A 27,806-nucleotide genomic window follows, 5' to 3' on the forward strand; every position below is an offset into this window, starting at 1 on the left:
TCTTCTCTTGATGGAAACGATGTAAGCACACCAACTTCTAAGCCCTGACAAGTAATAAAACTGCAAGATGTGGGAAAGATGCAAAAGCCTGTGGAAAGTCCGAGGCCTCTTAGAAGGGAGTAAGTAGCCCTTCATCTTACCTAACCCTCAGCATTTTCCTCTCTGGCCACATGGGGGCATCTTTGGCCTTTGATCGAGCATCTTAACTACTGCAGGAATGCATAAAATGTGTCCTTGGTATTTTCTTGAAATATCCATTTGATACCTAGATAATAATTTTTATGCAAACAAGTACATTTTCATGTAAATAAAAATCTGAAAAATAAAAGAATGAGGGGAAAAAATCACCACCTCATGATCTTTTTTTTCTGAGTATAATATTTCAACTTTTTATGTTTCTTTATGGTCCCAGTTGACAGTATTTTCTTTTATTTTCGTGTATCCTGCTACTCTAGAATATGTCCAGGTTGAGTCAGTTCTTTGGATTAACTTTTTATTGGTATCTAGCTAATGGGGGTATTGGAGGGAATATTTAGTTATCTTAAACACTAATTTCTCAGAAGTCTTGGGTTCCAGGAAGAGTTAATATAGAGAGTTCTAAAAAACTTTTCGCTGTTCTTTTGTCTTTTAATTCTTGTTTTGGTTTATCTGGGTGGTTGACTAGCATATGTGTTGTTTCCATCAGAAGTTGGCACACTTGGCTTTCTGTTGTGTACATTATATAGGTTAGCTAGACCTTGTTTCCCACAAAGGATGTTTCTATGTAGAACATATATATTACTAAATCTGGGGTCTGTGAGCTTTCAAGGAAAAGTTCCATCTACCCTTATTGTTATGGTACAGAATCAGAGGTGATGGGTGGCCACCCAACAGATTGCACATTAGGAGGAAAATGGTCCTGTCTGGAAAACTAAGAAGCCCCCTTGGAGAAGGAAGTCTCAAAGGTGCAGCAGGTTTACAGCCATCCAGGAGGTGCCCTCAGAAAAGGGACCTGACCACATCTCGTTTAGAGAAGTTGGCGCCCAGGCGGTTTGGTTTGCTGAATGCGCACTAACCCCCAGTAAGACACAGAAGAGTTTTACTACTGTGAGTGAATTGGCTTTTGCCTCCTGGAGCAGAGTGTTGGTTGTATTGAACCTTTCTAAATACTCCCAGGTACAAAGTCTTGGTGCTAGTACTAGCGTGGTCTTAAAAGCCCCATGGGGGGCTTACCCATTAGCAGCAGAGCCTCGCACACATACCAGAGAGTTCCCTCTCTGTTCTGTGAAGACATTTAGATCCTCTGCTGTGACTTACCCAAATGACTAAAACAGCAGTTTATTTTTTTAATTACTGGTTGAAACAGCTAATGCTCCCTTTTGGAACAGCTAATGCTGCCTTTTGGAACAGCTAATGCTGCCTTTCGGAGGCTGTGCTTTACTGCAGGGGACTGTGTTGTGACTGAGTGAAGGCCTTGCACGTCTGAGTGCCCTTTGAGGTGTGGCCTATCTGCCTCTTGTCCAGGCAAAAACGTTAGGGACTCTAGGCTTTTCCTGGAGAAGTGGTGGGTCTCAGGTGCTCATGGTAAGCCAGGAAACTGAGATAAGGAGGAGTGGACCAGAAACTGCAGCTGGACTTGGTAGAATTGGCTTGTGTGTGATGGGCCTAAGAGGGCAAAGGAAATTTAATCCCAGATGCTTCTCCAACCACCCTAGGGGAATGAAAAGCAGAAAAGAGACTTTGTAGTCATCAGACCTGGCTTTGTGTTCCAGGTCCACTTGCAGAGTAAGTCAGTTTCACTAAGCCTTGGCTTCCTCATTTGACAGACGGAGGATTCTTGCCTTGCAGAGTAGTAGCAGCAATTAAGTGAGAGAAGTACTAAAACACCTGGAGGGGTGCATAAGCAGAGTGGTTTTCTCAACTTGCTCATCTCTTTGTATTTTTCTTTGAGTTTGCCATATCTGGTCAGAACATCTTCTACCAATATTCATGTCAAAAGGCCAAGACCTCCAGTGTATCACTGCAGGTGTAGAGTACCACTTTTTGACCCAAGAATAAAACCTACGCTTCCATGTGCTGGAGTGACAAATAAGGAACCAAATTGATTAGCTGTCTTCTATATCAGTTGTCTCATTTAGTAACCCAGCACAGTGGTGTTGTGTGTCCCTCTGTGATAGCTTTAAAAAATGGAAATTCTGAGAGCTAATGTGATTTGCCCTAAGGTCATTCACAGAGCTAAGTCACAGAGATCAGGTTTGAACTCAGGTCCAGAAATCTGAGACGGAGATCTTGTCCTGAATCTCAAGATTTATTACAGATGCTACACTTAAAATGAAAATGGACTTTTAGATTCATTTGACATACCTGTAGGGAAGAAGACCTCTATTATATGGCATAGGGAAGAGAGACAAAGCATCTCAACCAGCTTCACTTCATTTAGCACTTTAAGATAGTATTATTTTCAAGCCTCTGATCAATGAGTAAGATTTGATAATTGAAATTGCTTATAATTAGTTCTTAATTTATGCTACCAAGTCTTCATAGAATTTTGTATTTGGCAGCAGTGCAGATAATTAAGTAGTTAGTGAAACCACATAATAAAATGCTATTGCAAGCACATGTTGGATCAGAATCAATGTAAAATAACTGATAATTAGGTAATGACTCTTTGACAATACATAATTGTATAATGAGGAAGGGTTTTACTTTTTTATATTTTAATAGGCAGCTCCAAATATTTCACTTACAGAATTGATGTGCTTTTTGATCTTGCTGAGAAAGTAGCAGTTGTCAGAAAAACAGCAAGTCATCTTCCCCAGGTAGGTGAATGAACCTTGTGTAAGTCTAGAGGAAAGAAAAGGCTGCCTGCCATCTGGTGGACCCATTCAGAGAGTGTGGCCCAGAGTCTAGAAACTAGAGCCAGGAAATTCCCAGCTAGGGGACTTGGCTGGCTTCAGCAGCCAATCAGCCTCTAGGGAAATGGCCACTTGTGCTACTGCTGTCCAAAAAGAGAAGGCTCTGCAGAGAACACTGTGGAGCCAGACCCCTCCTGGGACAACTGAGGAAGCATGGGCCTGCTCCCGTAAATTCTGTGATTCAAGAGATTTGATGTCACTTGCTAGGAAAGGGGGGTTCCCAATCTGCTCTGGTACAGGATTCAGGTGTGTTTGTCCCAGGATTCCTGCATTCAGGGGCACGTGTGGGGCTTTATGAACCAAGCTCTAGCCTATTATTTCTCTGAACTCTAGATAAGTACTAATAAGGACTTGATTCATTCACAAAGGGAAGTATTTCCTCATACTCTATATAGCAAGGGCTAGGCAAGCAGGGATAGAGCTCCTGGCTGACTAAAAGGAAGTAGCTTTTATTTGATCCCTCTTGGTTGTTCCTATTGGCCATGCAAAAACAGTGTTTATTGGATCTTCTGAATTTTTGCAAGAGACCAGAAACCCAGATTTACGAGAAATTTACTTAATTGTAAATCCTGACAGCTAATTCAGTATTCCTTTAAAACCTGGTAGACCATCAGTTTCTGACCTCTTCCACCAGCAGGTGATAGGACTGTCTAAATATTTACTGCCTCCACTTCCCCTAACTCTCATTTACCTCAGCTACTCAAGTTGGCTTGCTGCCTACCTGTCTGTTTTTATAGAGTCCTTCTCACCTCTTAAGAGAGAATCCCAAAGATTCCATCCAGGATCCTTGTTTGCTCTTTGCTCCTAGCACTTCTGGCTGACTGCATCCACTCCCATGATTTCAACTGCTGTTTATTCATAGAGTCATCATTCCCAAATCTAGACCTTTCCTAACTTTCAACATGTACATACCTAACCACCACCTACTGGACATCTCCCCCAGGACCATGGTAGTGTGAAACTCAACTTACTTTCTAAACCTGTTTTTCTCCCATATTCTTGGTCACCATCCATCTCGAGCTGTCCAGATTAGAAATCTGTTCCTCTCTCCCCTTCACCTCCAGTGACTAAAGTCTTTCACCTTACAAATATCTCCTAAATTCAGCCCAGTCTTTCCTTCCAGACTGCCACTACTTTAGTGCTCTTCCTCATCTCTCACCAGGACCGGAAGGGTCGCCTAAACCATTTTTAGGGAACTTCAGAGCTGAGTAGGAGAAAGAGATTTAGATAGGTTTAGTGGTGGGGAGAGAGATGAAGAGACCCATGTTGGGAGTGAAACAGGAGCACTTTGAGAACAAGGACTGGGATGGAAAGTAGATCCATAGCAACAGGTCACATTGGTTGAGATCAAGAGATATGAGGCCCTTCCTGAGAAAGCACAAGAGAAATTTTTTTCTCCCTTTAACTTGTTTCATAGTTACAAAGGTAATGGATTCTCATTATAAGAATTTAGAAAATAATAAAAATTTATAATTAACTATTCAAATGGAGTTATTTTACGTTTTGTTAATATTTTTTATATGCGTACATATTTTTTAAATAGCAAATGTAGGATCATATTGTATATGATTTTTTGTAATCTTTTTCATGTAGCAATATATTGTGATAACCTTCTGAGTATAAGACTAATCTCTGTGTCAGAAAACTTGTAAAAATAAAAATTACCAGTAATCACACTGTTCAGACAGCCACCACTAATATTTTGGTTTACTAACAACTGTTTTCTTTATGCCATATTGTGAGTGTTATTTCACTAAACCAGTTGTTCCTTGCTGGAAATTTTAGTTTTCTGGTTTTCACTATTGTAAATAGTGCTTTAGTGAATCTCTTTGTATAAAAATCTTTATGTGTGCGGTGCCTGGCTGGCTCAGTCAGTAGAGCATGTGACTCTTAATCTCAGGGCTGTGAGTTCAAGCCTCATGGTAGGGATAGAGTTTACTTAAAAAGAAAATCTTGATGTATTTTCTTATTGCTTAGGATAAACATGTAAGAATTACTGAAGCTTACATGAACAGAGGATATGACTGTTTTAAAGGTTCTTTGTGAGGGGCACCTGGGTGATTCAGTTGGTTGGATGTCTGCCTTTGACTCAGGGTCCTGGGATCAAGCCCCACATCTGGCTCCCTGCTCAGCAGGGAGTCTCTTCTCCCTTGGCCCATTGTGCTCTCTCTCTCACCGTTTTCTCTCTCTGAAACAAATTTTTTAAATCTTTAAAAAAAAAAAAACGTTATTTGTGTATATTGCCAATATGGTCACTAAAAAGGTTGTGCTAGTTTACATTTCTGTAAGTGCCAGTTTCTCTGCTCCTTTGTTAGCCACTACAAGGCTAATTTTTAGTGTTGTTGTTTTTAAGCTATTTTAGTGAGAGCATGTGCAAATGGGGTGGGGGGAGGGGAGGCAGAAGGAGAGGGAGAGAATCTCTAGCAAACTGTGCAGAGCGAGGACAGAGGTGGAGCCTGATTTCAAGACCTTAGATCATGACCTGAGCCAAAAATCAAGAGTCGGATGCTCAACCGACTGAGCCACCTGGATACCCCAAGTCTAATTTAAAAAAAAAAAAATCCATTATTGGGGTGGGGTGCCTGGCCAGCCGGTAGAGCTTGCAACCCTTGATCTCAGGGTTGTAGGTTGGAGCCCCATGTTGGGTGTACAGATTACTTAGAAATAAAATCTTGTTAAAAGTCCTTTATCAATTGATAGAGAAGAATATTTCCATTGTCTTAATTTAATTATGGTATCGGCAAGGTCAGGCATTTTCATATATTTATACATATTTATGTTGCATGTTATTTCATATATTTTATAATATTTGAATTATGTTCTGTGTTCATTTTTCTATACAAGTGTTCTTTTTGTTTTTGAACTGCAAGGGTCCATTTGCTAATATTTCCCTCCATTTTGTCATTTGCCTTTTCCTTTTATTTATGGTGATTTTGTTTTGTTTTTACAGTTAGAGCTTGTAGAGGGTTTATGTAATCAAATCTGTCATGTTCTGCCTTTGTATTCTTTTTTTTTTTTTTTTGAGAGTGTGCGTGTGCACCAGGGAGGGATGGGTGGGCAGAAGAAGGAGGGAGAATCCCAAGCAGGCTACCTGCCCATCATGGAGCCTGATTTGGGGCTCGATCTCAAGACCCTGAAATCATGACCTGAGTTGGACACTAAACTGACTGAGCCATGTAGGCACCCTATCTGCCTTTATATTTTCTTTCTTTGTCTTCATGGGTAGAAATCTCCTTCACCACCCTTGGTTAGAGTGGAAAAAATGTTTCCTTGTATTTTATTATGGCTCTTTTTGGCAATATTTTTTTCGTGTAACATTTGACATTTGAATTTATGTTGGTATATGATGTGACATTGAAGAACCTGTGTTTAACGAATGGTTCCCAGTCATCACAGAGTAACTCTTAAGAGAGATGATTGGTAACCTCTAGAACTGCCATCTGAGGTGTCTGTATTGGGAGAGGTACTCCCCTGGGCTGGGGGTGGGTTGGTGGTGGGTCATGAACTATATGAGCCCCCAGCCTGGAAGTGGGAGGAGAGATACAGGCTGGTATGTGGCTCCTGGAGTATCCTGGATCCAGTGTCCCCAGCACTGTCAGTAGAGACTTCTCCAGTGGGCCCTGGGGCTTTAGAAAGAAGTCCAATTGTCGGGGTGGAGCTGAGCTCTGGATCTGGGCAGTCCAGCCAGTGACGGGCCACCGCTCAGAGCCTTACATACTGTTCCGAGAGGGTGTCAGTTACAAGCACAGGTAGCTGATCTCTTGGGTTGTAACGACTTGATTGTGCAGCCTACCTTTGGGTGTGAACTTGGATTGCTGGGACAGTCGATGTCAGTCCTTTCCATGGGGTATTATAGTCCAGCCCCTCTGCCCTGGGCTCCTCCTCTGTCATGGGCACCCCACCACCACCACCACTTGACCCAGTTGGCTCTTGACTTACAAGACTACACCTTGCTCTCCTCACAACCTTACACAGTCTCATTCCCACTGACCTGAATTCATTTTCCCTCATAAAGCCAGGTCTTTTTTTTTTTTTTTTTTTTTAATTAGAGGAATAGCTAAAATTCTTATCCTTTCCCTCATGCCCTTCCACTTTTATCAGCTTATTCCTACCAAGCCCCCTATAGCCCCCATCTCTAGCTGCAGTGTTTGGCTAGCCTCTTTGGTTTCTCAGAAAAGCTCAAAGTGCATGGCTCCTCCCTTTTTGCTTCTGAACTGCATTTCTTTCCTTATTACTCAGTGTCCACACCCAGGGCGGTTGCCTGGATAAAAATCTGTCCCTTTCTCCCAGTTACCTTTTCAGGCCAGACATAGGCACCAGTGAGGAGTGGCTATCCACCCAGGCCCAGTTATAAGCTCTTAATTCCTCCACAGCCTAAGTTGCTGAGGTCTGAGCCTCTGGATCCTAAGTCTGATTCTCTTTTCTTGCCTTCTCACTCATCTGCTAAGCTTGTTTATTGGGCACCACAACAAAGTTAATGATTATTCCTGTCTTTAGCCAGAAGGGGAGAAGTTATCTCCCTATCATCACCCATTTCTGTGAGGTTTTCAAGGACTCTGGACCCACTTCCCCAGGCTTGGCTATCCAAAGCAGTCAAGGGAGAACCAGGCCTATTTTCATCCCAGCTGACACTAAGCAGCTTTGTAACCTTGGGTAAGACACCTTCTCTTGGGAGGTTAGACTAGATAATCTCGACTCTTCCAGCTCTGAGATCATATGAGGCTAGGAAGAGGGGAAAGCACATGACTTGATTGTACCTATTTTGTAGGTGGGAGTGGAGGAAGGTAGGTGAGGACTCTGGAAACTTCTGGCTCTTAGGAGCCCACTTCACAGATGACTGATTGAATACCATACGGGATACACTTTCATCAAATCAGTTCAAAATCCCACTCACCATTCATACTGGGCTTGTCAGGAACCAGGTTCAGTCTACTTAATTTCTTCTTATCCTTCGAAAAGTATGATTATCTGCTAACCTAACCTAAATGAGTACATCAGCATGCTTGTAGGGTCTTTGTGTGGTCATATGACGTCTTACGCTGTGTCCAGCATGGCGGTGGTAGAGAGGAAAGCTAGCCTTTACTAGGTATTACTGTAGAGTTGAGTTTTGCTTTGTGACCTTTTACCCCATCCTGGCTTACCAAAGGTCACCTGGCTTTGGCTACAGGGATACCTAGCTCAGTGCCTGGCAGATGTTAGGCATACAATAAATATTTGTTAAATGAATTGTGCTGTGACCCTGGGTGTACTACTAGTCTTCTGTTTTTTCTTCATCCTGGCTGACTTTCTCTCTTTGGTCCTGTCTTAATTATGATAAATGAAAAGCTCCTTAAAACCACTTGTAGAGGGGATCCCTGGGTGGCTCAGCAGTTTGGCGCCTGCCTTTGGCCCAGGGCGCAATCCTGGAGACCCGGGTTTGAGTCCCATTGGGCTCCCGGCATGGAGCCTGCTTCTCTCTCTGCCTGTGTCTCTGCCTCTCTCTCCTATGTCTATCATGAATAAATAAATAAATAAATCTTAAAAAAAAAAAAAAACACTTGTAGAATTTGAGAAGTTGGTCTTGACAGGTAGGATATCTTCTGACTTTGGCTTTACTCCCTTTTTGCCATTTCGTTATGTATGCATCTTAGGGGTCAGGAAACTGATTTTCATAGCTCTTGGAGTTGCATATTTATAGATGTCATGCATTGTGGGTGGGGTGGGGTGGAAGACAGTCTCATTAAGGGAATATCTCTAGCTTTGCATATTAAAAAATGGAGGGATTTGAACTGGGCAGTTGGATGCACAAGACTTGAGGAGGAAGAGTGAAATAGAAATCCTTTAATGAGCAAGTACACAATGATGAGTGGCCCAGGTGTCTTCCCGCTCCAAAGGTCCTAAGCACCTAGAAGCATAAAATAGAACTTCAGGTATAACTTTTTGGAGATGGCCGGGCTTTGGATCATTCCCACAAAGTGCTCACCTTTCTACTGAAACATCAGAAGACTTCTTTTCGCTTTCCTTTGAATGAATACAGTTGCCAGCTTCTACCCTAGTTCCATCCCTTTGGAACAAGAAGCTGGGGCTAAAATGTTAAATGGCTCTCTATTCATTGCTCTCTCCGTTTACACCCCCACTGTTAAGTCTCCCAACTGCCCATTCCCCAGTTGGGGAAACCCGGACTGGTAAATTCTGTTCAGCCATTTTTAGGCTCCTGTAGGCAACAACAGGCTCAGAAAAAAAAAGCTTATTTTCTAAACCCTTACTTTTGCCTAACATCCCCTGGCTGCTGTCCCCACATGACCCAAATAAACAGATGATCATGTGAAGCCAGTAAGGCTGTTTGTTTTAAATAGCAAGCATCTCCACTAAGCTCTGGAGCAGATGGGGTATTGGGGGCAAGGGAGAGGCTGCCATTTGACTCTGTTCGCCCCACTTTTATCTCTTGCTTACCCACTCCCGAAATAAAAAGTGTCTTTAGAATGCTCCCTTTCAGAGGAGTGCCTTTTTAATGGAATAGAGCTGGCATCTGACAAGAAGAGTCAAAAATTGGACTTCAGCTTCTACAAGAGACTTCAGGACTATGTGAGTGCTATGAGCACTTGAGGAAGGCAGAAGGTACAGCTGGATGGAGTTCTCTGAGAATCTTGGGCCATGACAGAGTACACAGTGCTGATCCCAAACAATGAAAATATGGTCAACAACATGATTTCAGGTGGCTATTATGTATATTACATACCCTGGTTAGAACCCCACCCCAATACGCACATCTGGTATTGCCTTTAAACTGTCCTGTTCTTTGGTTGTGCAGAGGGCCAGGCCCAGCCACACTAGTAGCAGGCGGCAGATATCTAAAATGACCAGCACAGATCTCTCTGTCCCAGGGAAAGGGCACCTGGGCTATGTTGTTCCCACACCTTCCTTTACAGCTCCATCATAAGCAAAGCTAGTGGCACCTGGACGTGAGCAATTGCCTCTCTGCTCAGCTACAGACTCTGGGGCATTAACTGTGCAAAGATCAGAGCCCTCTGTAGACTGCCGCTGGCAAACCACCCCCTTCCTTCTGTTCACTAGGTTCCTGATTTCCAAGATCTGTGCAGATTCTCTTTCCTTAGTATGCATTATGCCCTCAAAGGAAAGGAGCAAAGCCAGCAGGCTGCGTTTGTACCGGCTTTCTGTGCTTCTAGCTTAAACTCCAAAATAGGAACATACCTCTCTAAGGGCACAGTGGGGATGGAATGGGCTGTGATGAGATGTACTGGCAGGATGGTCTGCCACTCAGCCGTCCTCAAAAAGTCTTGCTTTGTAGCTTTGTATGATGGTGAAGCCCAAGTTGCAGGACCCTGAACCCAACTGGCACGGTCGCACTCTGAACTGGTAGCAGAATGTGAGAAAGGAATCTGAGGCTAGGACCAAGGGGCCCTAGGACTGCGTGCATCCAGTACTACCAGAGTGCCTTCAGGGGGCCTTTGTGTCACCGCCAACTGCACCAGTGGGGCTTGTGTGGCCTGCACCTAACAAGCAGAACAGCAGGATTTGAGGTGAAGATTTTGAGAAACCGACTACAACATGGTAAGTAGGCAAACTCTGCCTTATGCAGGCAGTTTGATACTCCTCCATGATTTTTTTCCGAATTGGTTGCCCTGCTCCAGAACTGCCTTCAAAAGAGTCGTCCATTGGATCAGATAAATACTCCTCCCTCTGGGGAATGCAGCAAGTGGAATACTGAGTGACTTTAGACACGTCCTCTCTGGTCTCTGGGCCTCAGTTTCCTTATCTGCAAAATGAGAGGATTTGCGTAAGCTTTCAGGGTGTAACTTTCTGGGTGCACTCGGAGGCGCCCCCAGACACTAGCGTTAGAAGCGACGGCAGCGAGCGCCAGCCCGGGGTCCCGCCCTGTCAGCGAGCGCGGGGGAGGCCAGGCCGGGCGCCGGAGCCCGCGCCCCGCCCCGCCCGAGGCCTCGGTTGCCCCGCCGCTGGTAGGGCCAGGCTTCCGCCCTCCACGTTGTTGTTCCCGATACGGGCCCCGCCCCCTTGGTCTGGGCTGCGTATGCCTGGCCGTAACTACCCCCGCCTCGGCCCCAGAGCAAGGCGGGGGCCTGTGGGCCATCCACATTAGACATGCGTGGACAAAAGACAAGAATTTAGGGGAAGAAAGGAGAAGCTTGGGTTTGAAAGGAGAGTGGCGATAAGTAAAGGGTAGGCTAGGGCACGACGGCAGAATTTCCCTCGGCATCCCACCCTCCCTTCTTAGTGGACCCACCATCCGCACCCACGAATGTGACCGTGTTAGACACTGGCCCTTTAAACAGAAGGCTGGCGGCGCGGGGTGTCCATGTGGAGCTGCTCCATGCCGTGTTGTCCTGCCCGCCCATTGGCCCGCGGCCCGGTGACGTCGCCTAATAGGATGCGAACGCACTGCGGGGGGAGGAACGGAGACAAGACGTGGAACCGGATCACAACTCCGCTCCCTCCGCTGGTCTCTGGCAGCCTCCCGCCGTCAGCTCCGCCCACGGGCGGATCCCGGGGGAATTGCGACAGCCGGGCGGTTGCAGGAATTAGGTCACGTGTGGGTAAGGAGCGGAGACCCAGGGGTCAGGCTAGTCTCTACCATCCTAAGGTTTCCCTGACCTACAATATCCTTATTTGAGCTAACTTAAGTCTTAAATTTTCCATCCTTCTTTTCCTCTAGCAGGACACATCTCGTTGTGAATGACCGCAACACGCAGCCCTTGCTCAACTCGTGGCTGGCCATCGGGGCGGGGCGAGACGAGAAAGCGGAAATGCGGGGCGCGAGCAGGGCTGGGTGTCCTCCCGCCCCCACCCGGGCCACGTGTGCGCGCGCGGTCTGTGGTGGGCGGGGCCGTCCCGCTCGGGACCCCGCCCCTCCCTTCCTGAGACGCCGCGGCCCTGCGGGCGGGGGCTCCGGTCCGGGCTTTGGCTGCGGCCCCGGTGTAGTAGCGGGGGCGGCGGCCGGGGGCAGCGCGGCTCCTTCCCTTGTTGTGTGTGTCGGTGCCTCCTCGCCATCTTGTTGCAAAGCCTTTTCTTGTCGGCGGGACTCCCGGGGGCCGCGGGGCGGGAGGCATCAGAGGGGAATAAGAGAAGGAGGGGAAGGAGGGAGGCAGTGCCGCCTTTTGTTTTTTTGCATCAAAATTTTTTTAATTTGCAAATTCTATTTTGCAAATATTTTGGAAAACATTAATTTTTTCTCTCCGCGCTCTCCCGTTCTTCCCTGCGGAGTGCGCTGCGCCGCCCAGCCCTGTCGCCCCCCGGAGGTGATCCCGCCCTCCTGCCTGCCCGCCAGCCTGACCTGTGCCCGGCTCGCGGGCCGCAGTCTCGGCCCCGGCGCGCCCCCGGCGGCTCTCGGCGCGATGAGCATAGAGACGCTCCTGGAGGCGGCCCGCTTCCTGGAATGGCAAGCGCAGCAACAACAGAGAGCACGTGGTGAGCGGCCGGGCTGGGCCCCTGGGGCACCGGGGACGGGGAGACGCGCGACCCTAGCCTCGGAGCCCGTGCGACACCGCGGGCAGCACCCCTACCCCGGCGGCCCCGAAGCCAGGCTGCGCACTGTCCGCGCAGGAGCCGCCGCCCGGGGAGGGGTGCTGGGGGCAGGAACAGTAATTAATGGGTTCGTTAATATGCCGTGAGGGACCGGCTCCTGTGGGAGCTGCCTGCCACCCGAGTGTACCCTTCGCGGGGGCTCCGTCCGCGGGGGCCAGCGGCGCCCTCCGCAGCAACGACGTGTGAGCCGGTGGGGGTGGGGTGCGGGATGGTGCTGCGTGGGGGTGGCAGACCCGCCTGTGCGTGCGTGTGTGCACGGGGATGTGTGATGCGAGCCTCGAGGAGAGCCGTGAACGGACGTGTCCACGGGCGAGTGTACAGTGCACACGAGTGGGCGTGTGTGTAACGGAGTGGGGGTGGGAATTACTCTACGCCGAGCAGCTCCCCGGCTTCCCTGGCCCCGTGGGGAGGGTGCGGGGGGCGCTCCCGGCCGGGCTACGCGCCGCTTGGGGCGGAGGCGGCCTTTGCAGAATGAAATGACATCGCGTGTCTTATGATCCTGGCCAGCCCCGCCTGACCCCGCCTCCCAGAGCTGGGCTGGGTCACGCTTCAGGACTTTGGGGGAGAGCTTGGCTGATTGGGTGTCTGCGAAGCGGCCTGCAGGTCGCTGGGGGCAGCCCCCGGGCCCCCCTCGCGGCGCCCCACTTTAGCCGGTGTGGAATGTGGCGTGTCTGCGCGTTCCAAACCCGCTCTCGGCTGGAATGTTGCGTGTGCCTGCGTTCCAAGCCCGTTGGTTACACCGGGTGGTGACGTGGACGGGCCCCGCCTCCGACCACGTGCACGGGGGACACTCCCGCTGGGGACGGAGCGGCTCGGCCGGGGGCGGGGCCGGGGCGGGGCTGGCGAGTGGCCTGGCGCGGGGTTGGGCCCTGGCTGCGGCCGCCGGGCTCCTCCTGGGAGAGCCTGTGCGCTGGAGGAGGAGCCGCCGCGTTCACCTGTCGGTTCTCGCCCCGACCTCCAGTGTTTGATCGTGGGGCGAGGGAAACCCTCGGAATAGCAGGGCGGCAGGGCATTTAGAGCTCACATATTCCCCCTGACGTTGGGGGCGGGGGGACGTTCTCACCAGGACCTCCCGGCAGTACGCCTCCCCACATTGTGGGATGAGCCAGGCTGAGAAGGGGCAAACTTCGGCGTTCCCTCGACAGGAAACGATTTCAGATGCCCACCCGCCCTGTCGGTGGTCCCCAGCTTCAGGGTGCTGCAGGAATAGGGGCTGGAGTGAAAGACCTCCGTTTCCCGGACCATTGCGAGGGCCTCGGCCCTGGGTCGGTGTGTGTGTGCAGTATCTGGGGACTCATGTCCCCTGCAGCCTCCCCTCCCCAGCCCTTTTGCCGGGTTGGTTGTGTTGAAGAGGGTGCTTCGCCCTCCTTTCCTTTCTTTCTGCCTATTGTTGCTTCAGTGATGAGTCATGCAGGAGGTAGTAGTGTGTGTTGTGTGCGCGCGCGCCCTGCAGCTTTTGCCGCGGCCTCGGCGGCGGAGGGGGTGGGGTGAGGGGAGCGGCGGCGGGCCAGGGGCGGGGGAGCGGCGGGTCCGCCCGGCCTAGTCGGTCGACCGGCCTCTCAAGGTCAGGAGTCACTCGAGATACGTAAGCTTGAGGTGCTTGGGTTTTGTGGAATTGCTGGCCGGGACATCAGCCTGCGTGCCCCAACCCCCTTGTCTTTGGGGTCCTGAGCAGGGTCAGGCCCTGGACAGTGCTGGTGGTGACGGAGAATGTCCTGCTTGCAGCGACAGAGCGGGGGATGGGGTGCGTGCAACCAGAATTGGAGAGACTTGAGTCTCTTCCTGCTACCGTCAACACAGTGCAATTCAGGAGCATCTATTGTGTCCTTGCTGTGTATCAGGCACTGTGCTAGAGGTGAATAGGGTTGACCCTGCTGTTGCCCCAAGGGAGCACTCACTTCACCTTCACTGTACCCTCAGGCTGCTTGGCCTTATGAGGAAGGGGAGAAGACACCCCCTCCTGTCCCTTCCTCCCCGCTGTCATCTCTCCCACCCTTTCCAGAATATTAAATCCAGAGCTGGCAGTTAGAAGGACAGGGTCGGTGTGTGAAGGAGCCTGGGAATGGTTCTCTCCTAAGAAGTAGCAGAGCCCTGCCCCTCCCATGCAGGTGGTGAGAAGCCGGGGCAGGGAGCTGAGTAGAGGTCCAGTTTGACCAGTCACAGCTCCTTCGTGGTGGAGCAGGAAGGTCTTAGGGGCTGGATGATGCAAAGCCAGATTCACCCCAAAAGCTCAGGTACAGATTCATTTTTTCTCCCCCTCCTTGAAGTTCTATCCTCTGACTTGGGGTGGGGACAATGGGAGAGAAGGGGTAGTGTGTGGACCTGCTGACCAGAACTGCTTGCCTGGGTATGTACCTAATGAGCAGCTCTGAATGGGGATCCTCTTGTCCACACTGCCCTTTCAGTGTCCAGGGTGGGTTTCCCAACCAGAGGGAGCCGGACTGCTGAACCTGGGGATGTGTGTGCACATGTGCATGTGAGAGGGCAGAGGTGGTCAGGAGGAGGCCCGCTCATTTCCAGCAGTCAGAAGATGGCCCAAACAGGATCCTCTTCTACCCGACCTAGTCACATCCTGGGGCTTGCCTTATGCACCAGGTCTCCTGTTAGCGTGAAGAAGGGGAGAGTTCCTCCTGAACACTGGGGGCTACCCAGTGTAGACTCCTGTGGCTCCTGAATCACCTGACGGTCATGCTAAATTCTCCGGGGCCAGCCTCTGGGAAGCCCAGGGAAGGTGTCAGAGCATGTGTGTGTGTGTGTTTGGGAGTGGGAGAGGGAGTGCACCCATGGGTGCAGCAGAGCAACTTTTACAGAGCCTCAATCTGTTGTTCCTGAGGGCATCCCCTGAGTGACTGCCAGTTCGTGCCCCCCCCCCCGACTTTGTTTCCCCCTACCCAGGGCACTGGAAGAGGGTCACTGCTGGGTGGGGAGGAGACAGAAAGCTTTGGTGGGCTGGATCTGGCCTGGGACACCCCCTCTTCACCATCAGTCAAGATTTTTCATGCCGATCCAGGTGTGATAGAGTTTGGCCATTCACCTGGCTCCTTCCTGGCACCTGTGAGGTGTACCTGCCTGACTCTGGAAGAGAGAGGGTAGGTGAGAAGGAGGTTTCCATCTCCTAGGTGAGCTGTACAGTTGCTTTAACATATGGGGACTATGAGGTTTTCTCTCAGTTTGGGTTCCCAGGACACCTGTCCTTGGGGCTTGGGGCCTTCTCAGTCCCACTGCTAATGGGAGAGTGGAACACTGGTCCCAAAGCCAGTGAAAGTTTGGGTCCTAGCTCAGAAGCATGAAGGTGGGCCCTGAGCTGCTTGGGGATGGGGTGGAGGGGTGGGATAGGGAGCAATGTGGGGGATGGACTGGGAAGCTGGTGGGAGGAACTCTGCAGACTTCTTGGCTAGTGTGCTCTCTGGGAAGCTGGAGGGCAGAGAGCTGGTTTTTCTCTGGGCCTGTAACCTAAGCCAGTGCAGGGGCCACAGAAAGGCCCAGGAGAGAAGGCCTTTCCTTGGAGCAGGCCTGGCAGCCCCCCTTCCTGAAGGGCTGGGGAGCTACGGAAGAGGCCAGGGCTGCTGGGAAACCGCTGAGTGCTTCCCCTCTCACATTTCTCTACTTCCTCCTTTGCCTCTTCTCCCCTGCGGGAGGGAAGGGCTTGGAGCAGTCCTGGCTCACACTCCAGTGGTTGGTGGGCCTAAGGGCTGAGCCCCAGAGATGAGTGGGGGGTTGGGGGGTTGATGCCCTCCTCCGTAGGGGGCTCTGAGCCTACCTGGTCCTCCAGCCCCACCCCTTGTGGGGTGGTATGTTTGAGGCGTGTCTGCCAACTACCTGTCCGTTCAGTTAGCAGCTGGCAGCGTCAGATCAGTTAGCAGCGGTGTGGCCAATCCCTGACAGGCAGGAGGGCTGGTTGACCAGCCTGCTCCCAGGCCTGGGGGTTCCAGCTGCTCCCCCAGGGCCCCTAGCCCTGGAGCCAGGGAACCAGAACTGTGGGACCTGGAGAGTGCAGGGCAGGGTGGAGGTGGAGAGGTGCTTCTGGCTCAGGAAGGGCCCTCCCCCTTTCCGTGTGCTCAGGGAGGTCCTGAGCAGGCCTTGCTTTGCAGCAGGGCTTTCAGCAGAGATGCTGAACTGACAGGTGCAAGGCTGCCTTTCTTTTCTTTCTGCCTGCCTCTTACCTTTCTGGTTGTGCTGCTGCTGGTGGGGACACGGGGGCATTTGGGAGCAACAAGTTCTAGCACCACAAAGGTCAGAGAAGGACCAAATGTGTTTTGTGTGGTCCCTAAGGAAACCAGACCTTGGGAGTCCTGGGCCTCATTTCCTCATGTGTGAACTGAAGGTGATGTCCCTGCCCTGCCTGTGGCGTGCACTCTTGTGGGGACCCAGCGGCACGTGCCTGTGTGTGTGTGTGTGTGTGTGTGTGTGGACAGACACCTAGTGAGCAGGTGCTGACACAGCTGGTATAGGCTCCGCCAGGTGTCAGAATTCCTGGCTGGGTCTAGTTTCAGTTTTACCTGTGACTTGCTCTGTGATCCTCAACAAATCATTGCCTCTCTGAGCTAATTTATTTCATCTTGAAATGAAGATGCTGCCTGCCCTCTGGAAGGTACTTGTAAATACTATTGAAGGCCTTCCCTAGAAGCCGTGATCTGTCCAACACAACTCCCCCCCCCTGCTCGCCCGCCACCCCGTCCCTAGTCCATTCTTCTATGATGGCCTGTGAGGCCTTTTGCTGACTGGCCTCTGCCCAGCTTATCTATCACCGCAGGTACCCTCAGCCTTGTTTCTGAACCTCCCTGCCCCAGTCTAACCCCTCTACCTTCAGGCTGCCAGGCCCCCAACCTCCTGCTCTGTTTTTCTACAGCCCCTCTCCTCTCCAGCCTGGATCCTTATCCTCTGTTACTTGTCCTTCCCCTCACCCCCTAGGCCTTGAGCTCCCCAAAGGCAGAGACCAGGTGTGTTTAAATTCTTCACTGCTGTGCTCCCAGCCCTTAGCCCAAGTGCCTGGCTGGGTGTCTCTCAGGCTGAGCAGGCATGTCACTGAGCACTGATTGGGACAGAGTCAGAAGATGTGTTATGGTGGAAGACTTCAGAAGTTGGGGCCCAGGACTGCTGGCCCACTGAGAAATCCCTTGTGTTCTCTCTGCGTAGAGGAGCAGGAGCGGCTTCGCTTGGAGCGGGAGAGGGAGCAAGAGCAGAAGAAGGCCAGCAGCCTGGCCAGGCTGGCCCATGCCCTGCCTGTGGAGGAACCCCGCATTGAAGCGCCACCCCTACCTCTGTCTCCCCCAGCACCCCCACCAGCACCCCCACCGCCACTTGCCACCCCCACCCCATTGACTGTCATTCCTATTCCAGTCGTGACCAACTCTCCTCAACCTCTGCCCCCACCCCTGCCTCCTACCGCCCAGCCTTTGCCCCTGGCGCCTCGCCAGCCAGCCCTGGTTAGCACCCCTGGACTCAGCATTAAGGACTCTGCTCCCCTGCCCACCAGGCCACAGGTGCCCAACCCTGCCCCCCTGCTGCCAGACTCCAAGACCACCGTTCCGCCCACTGGCAGCCCCAAGCCTTTGCAGCCCCTCCCCACATCCATCCTGACCATAGCACCTCACCCTGGAGTCCAGACCCAGCTGGCTCCCCAGCAGCCACCGCCATCCACTCTTGGGACCCTGAAGTTGGCACCAGCCGAAGAAGTCAAATCCAGCGAACAGAAGAAGAGGCCCGGGGGGTGAGTGAGGTGTGGCTGAATCCGGGCTGATGGGATGGAGAACTGCCCACACTCTGGGCTCCATGTGGAAAAGAAAGTAGCCCTGTAGCCCTTCCTAAGCTAGTTCTTCAAAGCCATGTCCTCCCTCCCCACCTGAGAGGCATCTTATCGTATTTGGACAGGTCTGTGCCTGTGCCCATCCCCACCCAGGAGTGGGTAATGGTTGTTGCCCTCTGTTGTCAGGCTTCTGTGTTCTCTGACCTGCTCAAGGATGAGGCCCGTTGGCATTTCCAGGCCTTTGGCGAGAGTATTGGAATGAGGACCTCTTGGTGAGGGCTGGGGTCAACTGGCTATTTCTGTGAGCTCCAGGAGGCCCTCGATTCCTCACAGGTGGACAAGGGCAAGATGGAGGGTTAAAGGGATTGTGATTTATGAGCATACGTGTGCCGTCCAGGGGCTGTATGCGCCTCTACACAGGCTGAACATCTCCCACTGCTGCTTTGTACAGAATGTGGGGAGCAAACTGTGGCAATCGGGGAGTAGGAGCAGGGGGCAGAAGACCACCTAATTGGGCCCTCCTCCCTCAACTTCCTTCCTGTCTGGGTTTCAGGATCGGAACCAGAGAAGTCCACAACAAACTGGAGAAGAACAGGTGTGTGTGCGTGCGCGTGTGCCTCTGGCCCCACCCTTGGTCCCCCAAGACCCCTGGGGCCTCTTCTCCCCGCCCCCCAGTGTCGGGCCAACCAGCGTTCCCCCTCTCCCCAGGAGGGCCCATCTGAAGGAATGCTTTGAGACCCTGAAGCGCAACATCCCCAACGTGGACGACAAGAAGACGTCGAACCTGAGCGTGCTGCGGACGGCGCTGCGGTACATCCAGGTATGGGGGAGGGAGGCTCCGCCGAGAGCAGGGCGGGCGGCGGCCGCGGCGCCGGCTTCCTCCCCGCTCCCGCCCGCCCTCTTCCCCTCGCCGCGGCCCGCCCCGCCCTCACTCCCCTCCCTCCCCCTCCGGCTCCCCCGCCCGCCTCCACGCGGGCGCGGAGCACATGGCTCGGCTGACGTCAGCGGGGCTCCCCGCCCGCGAGGGGGCGGGGGGCGCGTGCGCGTGCGCGGGGGAGGGCGGCAGCGGCGTCCCCCTCTCCCCCCAGCCCCCTTCCGGCCGCCCCGCGGAGCCGGGCCATCTGCGCCGCCCCCGCAGCTCGGTGTTCAAGCCCCGCGGCCGAGCGGCCGGTCCCGCGCTCTTGCCTGACGCCGCTGGTTCCCCCGCGGCTGAGGAGGGCGGGGAGCGGCCCCGGCGCCTCCACCCCGCCCGCGGTGCCTGGGCGGGAGCCGGACTCGGCCCGAGAGTGTCGCTCGCGGTGGGGTGGGGAGTCCCCTGGGCGTGGCTCCTGGCGGAAGGCGGCGCGCCGGCGAGGCCCCCCACTCCAGCCCGAGGGACTGGGATGCAGTGAGCGCGAAGCGCCGCGACTCCAGTTTGGGGATTACACCTGGAGACCGGGGGATGTGGCGGTCTGGGTGACCAAATAACCCTGGGGTCACCGAACCTTTGAAAATCACGCTCTCCGCCTCCTTGGATTTTTAAAAGCCTCTTTTCAAGGGGCCCTCCTGGCCTTTTGCCTCCCTCCCACCCCCCGCCTTGGGCACTGGCTTCCCTCTGCAGTACGGGGTGGGGGGCGCCCGCCAGATAAGACTGTTGCCATGACGGCCCTGTGTTTCGGTTTCCCTGGAAACCGGCCGAGGTTTCCGCGTGCCGGGAAGGAGGCTGTGGGGGTGGGGCGGGCGGCCACGCTTGGCTGCCGCGGAGACGCGAGTTGGAGCCGAGCCGTTGGGCAGTGGGAGGGACTTCGCGCTCCCTGCCCGCGCGGGGTGGGGGCGGGGAAGGCTCGGGGTCTCCCGGTCGGCGCGCTCCTGCCGCGCGCCTGGTCCCCGGGGGAGGGGGTGGCCCAAGGGGTCCGACCGCATTAGGAGCCCGAGGCGGGGCCTCGCCCCTCCCCCGGCCAGGACTGCGGGGTCACAGCCCTGAGGTAACCGGAGTCCGCGCCCAGCCGGCGGCTCCCTCCCCGCCTCCCGCGAGCGCGCGCCCTTCCGCCCGCCCTGCGGAGGGGGAGTGGCTGGCGTGGCTCCAGCCTGCTTCCCGGCACCCGGGCGGGGCGGGGCCGGGCTCGCGGATTGGCGGGGCCGGGCTGGGGGCGGGGCTTCCGCGCGCCGAGCGGCGGGGTGCGGCCGGCGGGCAGTGACGCTGCAGAGCCGGGTCCGCGTGGGTGCGCGCGTGCTCCGGGAGGGGCGGGGCCTCGCTTGCGGCCGCCGGGCCTCGAGGAGGAGGGGCCGGAGGGGTGGGGTTTGGAGGGTCCCCAGGAGGCCTACTTCTGGCTTGTTTTTGCAGAACTAGGGCTTGGGAATGTTACTGGTTCTTCAGTGGCTCACAATCCTATGGCCTACGAGCAAATTCTTGTCCAAATGCAGTGACGTTTTCTGTGAATATCAGCTTTTTCTGTGCTGCCATTTTGCTAAATAGGAAAAAATAGTATCTTCACCATAGGGATGTTAGGAGGATTGGCCTTCTATAAATACCAATTTAATGGCAATTATTGAGATGTAGGAAGCACCTTGTACTTTCTAGACGCATATTTAGGGGGAAGAGCCTTGCTTGCATGATCTCTGGATTTGAAAATAAATTTTAAGCAGAGACTCAGTAGAACCAACAGACATGGGCCTGGGCTGAGTAGGCAGTGAGGTGTACCCAGGGCTGTTCATAGAGATCTATTTCTACTGGTCCTGACAGTGGAAGCAGAAACAGAAAACTTACAAGGTTTTGTAAATCCTCAACCTCATTCGTTTATTCATTTAGGTACTTTGGACAGTTCTGTGTCTGATTTTGAGGATAAAGCAGGGAACAAAGAATAAAGTATGGTCTGTATCTTTACTGGTTCAGTCCTGGTGGCAGATTTTTTTTAAAGATTTTATTTATTTATTCATGAGAGACACAGAGAGAGAGAGAGAGGCAGAGACACAGGCAGAGGGAGAAGCAGGCTCCATGCAGGGAGCCCGACATGGGACTCGATTCCAGGTCTCTGGGATCACACCCTGGGCTGAAGGCGGCGCTAAACTGCTGGGCCACCCGGGCTGCCCTTGGTGGCAGATTATAAACTAAGGCCTGTGCCATGAGGATGTAATAGGGACAGGGATCACAGAATTTCTTCTGGGGAGCAAGGGAAGTTATTGTTGAGGAAGGGGCATTCGAGCTGAGACCTGAAGGTTTCAGGGTGACCTAGGCACAGCAGATGGCAGAAGGCCTAGCACAGGCCGACTCCTCTCCAGAAGGAAGGAGGGGGATGCAGTTTTGGAAAGTAAAGGTGGTCATGAGGGTTGCCATGTAGAGATGGGGGCCGCAGAGCACTAGATGGGAGTCAAAAGGGAATAGTAGAGAGACCACATTAGGTGTGTAGAGCAAAGGCTTTGGGTGTGTGCTGAGGTGGGAAGGCTATAGCCCCCAGCCCGCTCAGAATGGCTTGAAGATGCTAAAGGATTTGAAGAAACCCATGGTGAAGTGAACAAAACCAGAAAGAGGAGTAGGCAGGTACCTAACTATGCATCCAGGCAGTCTTATGAAATGTTTTAAAATGAAGCAATGTGGACAAGAGCTAGACCCTGGGGAAACTTTGCAGGGGCTTCTAGGCCTCTGGAGAACTAGGCTAGTGAAGAAGAGGTCTTGGCCTCTGAGTTTCCCTCAGCGCCAGAAATCTAGTCTCCTGCTATGACTGCCACTTCCAGCCCCCTGCAGCCAGGCTGAAGTGGTAGCTAGCTGACTCACCCATCATTGATAGGCCTCATCTGATGTCATGTCCAGCACTGGCCTCTCAGGGTAGAGCCAGGTGAGAAGCCTGGTGAGACGTGTGTATGTAAGGGAGGGATCTTTCTGGCAGAACTATGTAGAGAATCAAGTTAAATCTCAAAGCCAGGACATAGAGGAGGCTGTGTGTGGCCTGGGACTGCTGGCAGAATTGTAAAGTACCAAGTTTCAGGCCAGCACAGAGTATGGTCATATCTGGGTTACATGTTGTGGGCACTAATAGTTTAAGGCATTTCTTTCTGGTGAGGTCAGAAATACGAGGAGTGTGAGGCTACAGGAGGAGTGTAGGGAAATCAGGCCGAGTTTACTGGGTGAAGTTGGAAGACGCTGCCATACCCTGGAAGGGCAAGTGAACAGTCAGGAAGGTTGGTGTAAAACTGCTTGTAGTAAATAGAATCAGTGGAAACTCAAGTCTTAACGGGTGACTGATTCTGCTGTGATAAAGGAGAGAGACAGGATAGAAGTGGGAATCAACATCCTCACAGATCCTTCCCCTGGGGCTGGGATAAGCATACTTCTGGCACTGGTAGGGTCAGGGGGAAAAAAGCTAATTATAGAATATCTTGCTTTTACAATGTTTGACAGGGACAGATTGAGGTGGAAAAACAGAACATAAAGTTTTTAGGGGGGGTCACATGAGCCAGTGTCTGTTTAAATCCTGCCAGTCTTATTAAATGCTCAAGTATATGGAGCCATATCAGGAAGGGCTCCAGGGCAAGAGGACTCACTGGTGAGGGTGTGGGATGGGGAAGGTGTGGGGGCTCAGGTGTGGTCTGGGAGTACAAGCAGGTGAGATGTAGAGGGGTGAGAAGGGAGGATCTGTGTATGAGACAGGGTTCAGGGAGGAAAACTTAAGACGAGCTGGATAATTTGGTGTATGAAGGGTCACTGGGTCCTGTACCTGCCGTGACCGGCAAACTTTGGAAGCTAGCAGCTCAGGAGCAATTGAGGCAGCGATGGCTCTAAGGCCAGGGGAGCTGCCTGCTGGTGTTCCGAGTTGGGGGGGGGGGTTCCCAGTGTTATGGGGCGGAACCATCTGGAACTTGTGGTGAAGGAGGAAAATGTCCAGTGGTGCTCAGATCAGAGATGCTGTTGAGCCATTTCTCACTGATCAGTGCAACCAGCTAGAGGTGTGGAAGGAGGGACACATTCCAGGGCTCCGGGGATCATTCAGCAGCCTGGGGAATCTGGACAGCCTTGGGCACTTCGGAGAGGCAGCCCATGTAGGTGTGGCGGCAGGAGCAGTCCCGCCCGAGCAGAGTGGGGAGAGCCAGCAGCTGCCCAGTATGAATGAGATGGAGGCAGGTCCGGAGGAGATACACAGGGGTGGGGGGTGCCACAGAGCACAGGGTCTGAGGGCCATCCTTGGGGACATTTAAGTTGAGACTAATGAATGATGCTGTGGAAAGAAGGGCAAGATCCTTTGGAGTTCTTTGGGGAATGAGTTCCAAGGAGGGTAGCCTGTGGCATGGTGCCAGACAGCGTGGTATGAGTGGTGGCGGGGGCATGATCAGCACCCTAGCTGTGACTGTTACCCCTCCTATCCTCCACAGAATGGCCGGAAGAGGCTGCCAGGAGGGTGGATGGGGCCAGAGGCCAGGAAGCTCTCCCGCACAAAGTGGATGCGGGTGGGAGCGGGGGAGAGGCCAACCTGCATCTGTGCGGTCAGTGGTGCCTGCTAGAGAGCCTGCAGTCCTCCCACCTGCCCCCCTGGGGGTGGAGTGACCTGCAGCCTGGAAGGGGGGGGGCACTTGTGGGGAGAGGTTTGCAGGTTTGCAGTACTGTGGGCCCTCTAGCTCCTGCTCAGGGTGTCCTTCGGGCCCTTGCCTTATTCTCCAGTCTCTGAAGAGGAAGGAGAAGGAATATGAGCATGAGATGGAGCGGCTGGCACGCGAGAAGATTGCCACACAGCAGCGGCTGGCAGAGCTCAAGCACGAGCTGAGCCAGTGGATGGACGTGCTGGAGATTGACCGTGTGCTCCGACAGACTGGCCAGCCAGAGGACGATCAGGCCTCCACCTCTACAGCCTCTGGTGAGCCCTACCTGCCCCTCCCTATGGGCAGGCCCTTGTCCCCCAGCCCCATGTCCCCAGGCCCCAGGGGCATTTACTACTACTCCAGCCTCTTGTTTCCCAAGTTCTTCTGACCCATCCCTGTCCCCATGTCTCTCCACAGAGGGTGAGGACAACATAGATGAGGATATGGAGGAGGACCAGGCCGGCCTGGGCCCACCTAAACTGAGCCATCGCCCCCACCCGGAGCTGCCGAAGCCACCGCCCAGCACCGCCCCTGCACCTCTGCCTCCCCATCCACACCCCCACTCCCAGCCTGTGGCTCTGTCTCCTGTCCACCTGCCTGGGCAGCAGCCACCACCACAGCAGAAGACACCTCTGCCAGCCCCTCCTCCCCCACCGGCCCCCACCCAGACGCTGGTGCCTGCTCCAGCCCATCTGGTGGCTGCAGCTGGAGGAGGCTCCACGGTCATCGCCCACACGGCCACCACCCATGCCTCAGTCATCCAGACTGTGAACCACGTTTTACAGGGGCCGGGCGGCAAGCACATCGCCCACATTGCCCCCTCAGCCCCCAGCCCTGCTGTGCAGCTGGCACCTGCCACACCTCCCATTGGCCACATCACAGTGCACCCTGCCACCCTCAACCATGTGGCCCACCTTGGCTCCCAGCTGCCCCTGTATCCACAGCCCGTGGCGGTGAGCCAGCCTGTGGCAGTGAGCCACATCGCCCACACCCTCTCACACCAGCAAGTGAATGGCACAGCTGGGCTGGGGCCCCCAGCGACTGTCATGGCAAAGCCAGCTGTGGGGGCTCAGGTGGTACACCACCCCCAGCTGGTGGGCCAGACAGTGCTCAACCCTGTGACCATGGTCACCATGCCCTCCTTCCCGGTCAGCACACTCAAGCTGGCTTGAGGATGAGGCCACTCAGAGGCCCCCAGTGGGGGCAGGGAGGGGGACCCACCCCCCACTCTCCCACCCACCAGCTCCACACATTCCAGCCAGGCCAAGGCCCGCCCCACCCACACCCACCCCCAGGCCTCCTAGGGGAAGGGGGTGCAGAGACTCTGAGCCAGGGGAGGGAGGGCCACCCCAGGGAGCTGGGCGTGGGGCAGGGTGTGACCCCCACTGCACTAGGACTTAAGTGATGAGATGCTTTGGTGAATGTGCCCCTCGTCTGGCCTGGTGCCAGCTCCAGTGATGTTCCCACCTCCCCACCTTGTCCCCTGCCTCCCGTGCGTGTGGGTGTTGTGTTCTCCCCACTTCCCTACCCCGCCTGCCTTCCTGTGCTGCTGCTGCTGCTATATTGCTCTAGCTGATGAGGCGGCTGAGTGCCCGGGCCCTCTATCCTGAGCCGTGGCCTTCTCTGCCCAGGCCTTGGGGGGGGGGGGGGGGCGGAGGAGGTGGTTAGGGGGCAGAACCGAAGCAACTTGGCCCAGAAAGCTGGGTGCTCAGGAGGCTCTGCTCTAAAGGTGACAGATCCTAGGAAGTGGCCACTCTGCTGGGAGGGGTGGGCTTGGCTGTCCTGCCCCCATGCTGCCCTTCCCCACTGCTGGCCTGGGTCTGGACCTGTCCCCATCCCTGGACCTGGCTCTTGGTTTCCCAAAGGCAAAGGGGAGCGGTGCTGTCCATTCTCTGCCCCAGGTCCCTGGCCTCTGCTCAGTGCTGTGCACTCCCCTGTAAGCTCAGAGAACTGAACTGGCATCTGGTCTGGGTCCTGGGAGCCTGAAGCCACACTGCTGAGGCCATCAGGAAGTTAAAATCTAGGGGCTGGGGCAAATCCCCAAGCCCTTTTCCTGATGCCCTGGCAACCTACAGGGCAGGGAGGGCTGCTACTTCTGCCCCAACTCATCTGTCCTTGGGGTCATCTCTGTCTTCCCCCCTGAACACCTGCTTCTGCAGTGAGCTATTCTGAGTGGGCCACCACCTCCCTCTGAGGAAGGCCCTTAGTTGGACTTAGGGCCGCACTGAGCTTGGGCTGGGGAGGAGTGAGGGGGCCTGTGTGCAGGGCGTGCCGGTTTCCCCACCTCTGCCTCTGCTGACTGCTTTGGCTTCTCATGTGGGTATTTATTACAAGTGGCCTTTGTGTCAGACACATGCTCAGTTGTACACACATGCACACTCAGCTCGCCACCTGGACACACACACACACACAGTCACCTTTGTGGGGAGAGAAAGCCAGTGTCTATAGTTGTGAAGTTTGCTTTGACAGGCTGGGGGCAGGGGACAGGACACTTAACTCCCTTTCAGTTCCTTCCTAGTCCTGGAAACCTCCCAGGGCACTGTTCTCATTGGTCTTACCTGGGGTGGAGAAAGGGAAGGCCTATGGTCACCCCAGAGGCCTCCAAGAGGGAGCCTCACACCCACCTCAGCATAGCACTTCCACCCCACAAGCCTGCTGTTCTCCTGTCCCTGCAGCCACCACCTGCCACCCTGGTTCTTGGGGAAACCAGTTTACAGTCTTCCCTGAGTGATTGGGACTGCAAGAGCAGAGGGAGCCAGCTGGGCCTGGTGCCCAGGAACAGAGAAGCATCAGGGGACCTGCCCTTCCTTTCAGGCTCTGCTCACCTCCCTGCATTGTGAGGCCATTTCAGAGTTGAAAGTGTGTCAACCAGTGGCCTCTCGGGCCTGCACAGATACCTCATCCGCCCGCTCACTGCCCCTGCCCCTCCCCACCCCTAGCAGTGGGGGCCTTCGAATCTAGTGCCGAATGACTATGTCCAGATTGGTGACGATGGGTGTTGTTGCTGTTGTTTTTGTTGTTGTTTGTGAACGCTGTGATGCTGTGTGCCCTAGAGGGCAGCCACCGCTCAGCCCTTCCTTGGGCATCTCCCTTCTGAGAGCTGTCAGGACCACATCTGTCCTCACCCTGTGGGACCGCCTGCCCCTCCCCTCCCTAGCCCTTCCAGCCTGGGGGCTGCGCGCGCATGTGTGCATACGTGCACGCGCACACACAAACACACACACACACACACCTTACCTCTCATGCGTGTTTTACTTTTTGACGTTAGGAGTGGCTCACTGGCTGGGAGCCTTTACCTCGGGGAGAGGGGGAGGTTGGTTCCTTGGGGGGCCAAAGAAGGGCAGGGAGTGCCTGGAGGGGAATTAAGGGTTACTAAAGCCCTGGCTCTCCAGGAACAGCTTCTCCCCCATCCCAGGGTCCCATCCCCATCCCCCAAAGAGGTGGCCCTTGTTTACAGTGAGGACTCTGGTCACTGTGTCTCCGTTTCCTGAAATATAAACTGTAGCGACCCCAGACTGTAGAGATTTTTATGTGTTTGGATACATCTGCTGTGTGGGAAAAAAACAAAAACCCTACAAAAAACCCTAATTTTGTACATATTGTATTTTTACTATTGAACTGTATTCTAGTGGCTGTTCATGCTCCAAGACTTTAGGTATTGAGACATGAATACTATCCATGTAATAAGCACTTGCCTGGAATAAAATATAAAACTGAATAAACCTGCACTGAAACCAGAGATGGAGCTGCCAGGCTATGGCATCTGGGTCACTGTGTTGCAACAGGAGGCCCCCAGACCTCTCGGGAAGGACCTCCAGCAAGAAGCCTCAGGGGCCTGACCCTGTTGACATTTGAGGGGCACAGGTCCTCAAGCAGCTCAGTGCTGGTCAATTTTAGAAGATTTGGGACCTTCTGGCTCTAATGCCAATGTTCAGTCCCAAGCAAGCTCTGAGAACTGCAGTTCTCGTCTTAGACTTTTGTAATACTTTCCACTTCCCCAAACCATTTTTACAAACACTATCTTGTTTCATCTCCTAACAGCATGGTGGAGTAAATAAACCAAGAACTAGCCCTGTTGT

At 53.6% G+C, this 27,806-nt stretch overlaps 1 protein-coding gene across 1 annotated transcript; it reads left to right on the top strand.

Annotated features, from left to right (window-relative positions):
* Window positions 1-6,008: 6,008 nt before the first annotated feature.
* MNT (MAX network transcriptional repressor) lies at window positions 6,009-27,466 on the top strand. The gene is made up of 7 exons (XM_041725291.1): window positions 6,009-10,445; window positions 11,566-12,317; window positions 17,571-18,144; window positions 18,734-18,775; window positions 18,889-19,000; window positions 23,810-24,002; window positions 24,145-27,466. Exons 2-7 carry the CDS (start codon window positions 11,657-11,659, stop codon window positions 24,897-24,899), a joined length of 2,337 nt encoding a protein of 778 aa, XP_041581225.1. The 5' UTR covers window positions 6,009-10,445; window positions 11,566-11,656; the 3' UTR covers window positions 24,900-27,466.
* Window positions 27,467-27,806: the final 340 nt, after the last annotated feature.

This window comes from Vulpes lagopus, chromosome 12 (assembly GCF_018345385.1).
Source record: "Vulpes lagopus strain Blue_001 chromosome 12, ASM1834538v1, whole genome shotgun sequence".
NCBI classification, from domain to species: Eukaryota; Metazoa; Chordata; class Mammalia; order Carnivora; family Canidae; genus Vulpes; species Vulpes lagopus.